This window comes from Episyrphus balteatus, chromosome 1, assembly GCF_945859705.1.
Source record: "Episyrphus balteatus chromosome 1, idEpiBalt1.1, whole genome shotgun sequence".
Classification (NCBI taxonomy): Eukaryota; Metazoa; Arthropoda; class Insecta; order Diptera; family Syrphidae; genus Episyrphus; species Episyrphus balteatus.
Window position 1 is genome coordinate 29,152,642 of NC_079134.1, and position 6,338 is coordinate 29,158,979.

Below are 6,338 nucleotides of genomic sequence, written 5' to 3' on the forward strand. Positions count from 1 at the left end.
TTTTGAATTAAACCTTCTCCTCTTATGCCTCTTTGATTTCAAAAAATATTAAGAAAATGAGTCAGTCTGTGTGGCCGGTTAGCGAACGTACACAAAACCAAACTTTAATATATATAATAGATAATATCAATTTGGAATGCTGCCATTACAATCAGTTTAAATTACAAGAAGGGTCGATTAATAAATTTGATAAAAACAAAAAAGTTTAAATATCAATTATCTAATATATTGATAAATTAAATTGAATTAAAAAGTTAAGATCGCATTCATAAGTTGTGAGCACTTGTTGAATACCGGCGTAAATGTACTTAAATATTTGGTAAGCTACATTTAAGCTTCCTTAAAGCTTTTATAAGTTTATTAGGATTGTCAAAAATGACCATGATACAAGTTTGAGCCTTTATAACAGTGTTATTATAATATGGTCAAGGTAATACAGCTTGTATAGGATTGTAATACAAAACTTTTGTCCAAAGTATCTACTTTTATATTAGTTACCTTCATAGAAGGGTTTTATTTTATAGATTGTAATTAAAATTTGGTCAATATATCGGTTAAATTTTCTGTAGGCTAAAAAGTGCCAAGAGCATATGAAGGAGAGGATAAAAAACTGAATTATATCAAGACAAAGAACCTCTCATTTAACCTCATTAAGTAAATAAGTTTAATAAGTCATTTTAAGCACAATGTAAGTAAAGAGATATGTATGTATGGTAAGGAAGTAAAAAATAGGGGTAAAATGTGTTTAATCTAACATGTTAAAAAAAAGTAACACATTCGTTACAGTGACCCACTGACGAAATAATGAAAATACAAATTTCAATGCAATAATCGATAACATTTGTTTATTAATTTTAAACCATATTAAATTTATCCCCTCTTCCATAAGGTGGTACTTCATTAACAGGCGTGTAATATTCTCCACTAGCTAATTCATAATTATCTGCACCTCCCAATCGGACTTCATCAATTACATCATGGCAAGTGTTCAAAATGGCCGATGTATAACCTTGACACTTCGCACTCTTAAAACTATTTTCAATTATTGATTCAGCATAATACCAATATGACCTCAAATGGGCACATAATCCAACAACATCAATTTTAAAACATCCTGGCTGTACTTGGCCTCCATTTGCATAGAAATCAGCATTTCCGATTGGTTCCAGAAAGCCCAGTGTACCGCCATTGGTGTGAATCACTTCAACATATCGAGCGTCATCTTTGGTCAGACGTTCTTCGTTCTTAGCATCTTCATAGAGTGGCCCCGCCGGATCTAAGCCTATAATTGTATGAACTTCTCCGGTACGGACATTTTTGCCAGCTATACCTGACACATGAGCACCTAAACTGTGACCGATGACATGAAGATCATCCAGCGACATTTCGCCTTCGTCAACTAAGAAATCAATCAATTTGGCAACTTTGACACCAACTTTAGGAACCATATAGGTGGCGCTTAAGTAGTTTAAGGTGAAGTAGTTAAACTTTCGACTCCAGTCCACAGAGATCACATTGCAGTCCATGACTTGTAATAAAGCTTCACGGATAACGACGTTAAGTTCTGATTGGTGGCTGTTTTGCCAGCCGTGGATGATGATTCTGTAAAGCAAATATCAAATGAAATATTAAAATAGTTCAGATTATTCATAAACTTTGAGAAAATAAGGCTTTACAAAGGCACTTGGTTTCTTAGTGTAAAGGGAAATGGTTCCAAAAACCGGATAAGTTTTGAAATCTAACTTTTTGCTTACCTTGTGGGATGGTTATTATTGAAATTCGATTTCTTCAAACTCTTTTTATCGTCAGCAGATATTTTCTGAGACTTTTTAGGATTCTTCCGAGTGTATAAGTGAAAATCAACAGGTCTGTCATTGAACCAATTTCTCGCTTTTGTTTTACGTTGTTCCTTTTTAATTTCCTCTGCTGACATCCATTTCAAGGACCAATCGAGTTGTGGAACAAAATATCCATCCTCCGATACTTCGTTATTTTCTTCAATGGGAAGTGCAACAACTAAAATAATATTAAAATTTTATTTTAAAATTAGTCTTAATGTTTTTTGTTTTTAATTAAAACTTACTTAAAGTTACACTTAAAAGTAGTAGAGCTCCTAATGTTTTCATTTTTGTATTCCAAAAATAATAATTGTGTTTTGTAAGAATCTTAACGCCTTTTATACGGTTTATTTTTTTGGACTGCTTGATAATTTGGGTGATAATTGTCTTATCTATATAATTTTGAACGACTTTGTCTGAATTAGAAGTATAGGAAATTTAAAGATTTTGATCGATCATTGAGGCTTTGAAGAGATAGTTCTTGGAATAAATCAATACAAAGTCTATGTTTATAAAATTATATCAGGGGGGTTTTATTTGACTTTCGTTTAAGCTCATAGAAAATGAGGTTTATCTTCCTTTCCAATCAACTTCTATGAATTTATCATCATTGAACTTTTCAGGAAATACCAAGATTAACAAGATTATGTATTTTTCAGATTTTCCGATTGATCTATTAAGAATACTTGAACATTTTTTGCCACCTAATTTAGAGGCGTATTTAGGGGCGGATCCATATTTCGATGATTGGGTTATCAGTAATTGGTGCATTATAAAAATTGGTAAAAGAGTCATTTAAGATGCGTAGACAACCTACGCGCTGGTAAAACTGTACCAAAACCTGTTTTTCCCACACCCCTCTTCTTAATTATTATTAACTAAAACTGTTCCATTTTTTTTTTTTTTAATATTGTAACAAATTGGAATTTTTTTTTTTTTATTTTTAAGGTTTCTACTTTTCTTTTTTTTTCAACCTTTAAAAAGTGTTCTTACCATTTTGAAAAAATTGAGATCGTAAAATTTGCAACGACAACAAAATCGTTTTCGAGTTGTTTTTTCCAAAAATATTTTTGGATTTTGAATTTTAAACGAGTGCTGAGTGAGTTTAAGTATTTAACAATAAGACATTTGAAAAATGCACTTTTAACGAACGTTGTGTTCTTGCATTTTCAAAAATTACCATAGGCAACTTTTTTTCATTGAAATAATCTATTTAAATCTTAACAAAGAACCAGAGATTTAAAATTAAAAAAAATAAATTTGTAACCCACTTTTGTAGTATCAAAAAATAATTTACATATTAGAATCTAATAAATTAAGGAGCCTATTCAGACGGTGAGTGCGGCATTAAAGGGAAGTTTTTTTTTGCTCTCCCAAGGAAACTGATATACTATATTTATTTACTTAGGGAGCTATTTCAATGTGTATTTTGATATAAACATCTATAGGTACACTACTTTTTCTTTAAAAAGAGGTTGTCTGTAAAGCCGGTTTACGGACGATGATTTTACGTGATTACGTCGTCAGAAAACAGGTTGTGTGCTTTTGTTTAAAATGAGTCAATTGAAGCGTTTACTTTTTTCAAACAGTCATAATTTACAAAACAAAAGCTAAAAAAAAATACCTTTTTTATTTTCTCATTATATTAATTTTTTATTTTAAAAGCTTACAAAAAAAATTTTGTAATTTAAAAGCCAAGTATTTCTTCTTTTATTTTTAAATTTTTATAATGCGCAAAGAGTATAAAAATAATTTGTTGAAAAAATCATTTTCATCAAAAAAAGCAAAGAAAACATGAATTTTTATCTTCTCACGTCATTAATTCCATTTTTTTTCCCTAACAACCTGTACCATCTCAAAGCTTATTGTCTAAGCTCAAAATATATATAACGATCAGGTCTATGAGACATCTACAAAAAGAGCTAGAATTTTTTGAACTCGATCAAATTTCATTAAAAAAAAGCAAAAAAAAACATTTATTTTTATGTCCTCAAGCTATTTTATCAATTTTTTTCAATTACAACCTATAAAAAATTTTACACCATATGAAAGCTTATTATTTCACCTTTCATTTGACGTATTAAACCTATTTCATAGATGCCTACTAGAGAAGTAACAATTTTTTAAAGTCAACCATGTCGAATTTCCAGACTGAGATTACGGTACTTCCCACACTGGTGGCTGTTCATGATCAACAGATGTCCAGTTGTGTTTTGAGGTTTTTCGCAAGTTTCTTGATTTAACATTGTGAATCTTGTTGTTAGTCTACCGTTATGTGTGATATACCAAATGAAAGGTAATTGTATCAGGATACTCATAAAAGTTTAATAAAATTTCTATCTGCTCTTGATCAAAGTTATAACCTGTTGAATTCTAAAATTTTATTTTACCGTTATCTCAAAGTTGTGTTTATGAAAATGATTGAAACTTCGCACACATTTAGTCGTGGTCATGATCTATCATTACTTCATACTTTAAAAACGGTCAAAAAACGTGTTTCTTTTGTTATTCAGTCAAAACTCACTAAACGATTCCAATTTTTTGCACAATGTATAAGACCAAAACTTACATGTTCTATAAGTTTGAGATTTTTTGAACGCTCCAAAAAAACGCTAAACATCAAAAACTACCCAAAAATACTGAAATTCTCTACGATTTTCGTTTAGATTTTACCCCAAATTTTACCTTTCCGTTTTACTCCTGTTTACCCTATTAAATGACGGAATTTTTAAAAATCCTTCATTTCGATTAAGCTTTAGGTTATTATCTTTCAAATAAGCTATAGGAGATTTTTGTATCTCTGATAGTTTATTTTTAATTTTTAATTGAATTTTTTTGCCACACTGCGAAAGTGCGAGAGTGTAACGTTAGAAAATGGCGTCACTTTTTTGTGATGGCTGCCATGGTTCATCGATTTATAAGACGTTATCACGTCAAAAATTATTTAAGCTTTTGTTTGGCTAATTGAATTTTTTTGCCACACTGCGAAAGTGCGAGAGTGTAACGTTAGAAAATGGCGTCACTTTTTTGTGGTGGCTGCCATGGTTCATCGATTTATAAGACGTTATCACGTCAAAAATTATTTAAGCTTTTGTTTGGCTTTAAATATTTTCTTATAAATTCTAATAAAATATTAATTTTTCCATTAAAAGGGGTTGCCACATTAGAAGCTGGCAACACCCTGTTTTTTTTTATTTCATTCTTGGTATTAATTTATCACCAATTTTAACCTCTAACCTTACTATCTCGTCGGTTACCGTTTGGACTAAAAGTAATTGCATTGAATTTTTTTTTTTTTTTCAATGCAAAATGTAGGTAGGTAGGTATGCATTTAGTATTTTTTTATACTTGCGAATTTCTTACAAATTTGACTTTTTATCTTTTATTATCTTCAATATTATAGTAGAAAAAGTTAATGTTTTGTGAAATAGCCAAAATTAAGAGAAATTCAACGAGTTTTAAAAAAATATTTAATGCATACATTATGCAATAAATAAATTTTATTTTCCAATGCAATTGTTTTTTCATTTTCAATAACATTTTTTTTAATGCAAAATATTTTTAGTTGCAATACATAAATATTTTTTTTTTTTTTTATTTCAAATGCATTTTTTTTAAATTGATATTTTTACAATCCTGGCTATTAGTAAATAAGAATACTTTTGTGCACTGTGGTGTATGCGTTACCTTTTTTCAATTTAAAATATATGTAGTTCAAATTGAAATGAAAAATATTTATAAAATTATATTTGGATATTAAAGCTTGTGTCTTTTTTTCTTTTAACCAAAGTTCATAGTTTTGATCAGGACAGTTATGTTCCTGTTTTTTTTTTTACTTAACCGGTAGGTATTTATAAATGGAAAAATACCGGGTCTTATCAGGTTATATACCTACTCAATAACGGCAAACACCAACACTCTATTTTGGGTATTTAAAATTATGCAATGACTCAAATTTTATAATAAAGGTTTCATAAAAAGGAAGAAAACATTCCAATTTTGTAAAGTTTTGTCTATAACTTAATACAATATTTTTTAATGTTATTCGCAAAACAAAAATAAACAATACTTTACTTTTAGTCCAAGCGGTGACCGACGAGTTAGTAAGGCTAGAGATTAAAATTGGTGATAAATCAATATCAAGAATAAAATAAAAACAAAACAGGGTGCTGCCAGCTTCTAATGTGGCAACCCCTTTTAATGGAAAAATTAATATTTTATTAGAATTTATAAGAAAATATTTAAAGCCAAACAAAAGCTTACGGGAAAAAATTACTACCCTATGAAAAAATTACTACAAAAAATATATTTTAAAGAAAAAGTAGGTATAGATGTATGAATAGGCTCCTTAATTTATTAGATTCTAATATGTAAATTATTTTTTGATACTACAAAAGTGGGTTACAAATTTATTTTTTTTAATTTTAAATCTCTGGTTCTTTGTTAAGATTTAAATAGATTATTTCAATGAAAAAAAGTTGCCTATGGTAATTTTTGAAA

General features: G+C 29.1%; 1 protein-coding gene across 1 annotated transcript; it reads right to left on the reverse strand.

Annotated features, from left to right (window-relative positions):
• Positions 1-852: 852 nt before the first annotated feature.
• LOC129921516 (pancreatic lipase-related protein 2-like) lies at positions 853-2,181 on the reverse strand. The gene is made up of 3 exons (XM_056003378.1): positions 2,084-2,181; positions 1,755-2,016; positions 853-1,602 (listed from the first exon to the last, which is right to left on the reverse strand). Exons 1-3 carry the CDS (start codon positions 2,124-2,126, stop codon positions 855-857), a joined length of 1,053 nt encoding a protein of 350 aa, XP_055859353.1. The 5' UTR covers positions 2,127-2,181; the 3' UTR covers positions 853-854.
• Positions 2,182-6,338: the final 4,157 nt, after the last annotated feature.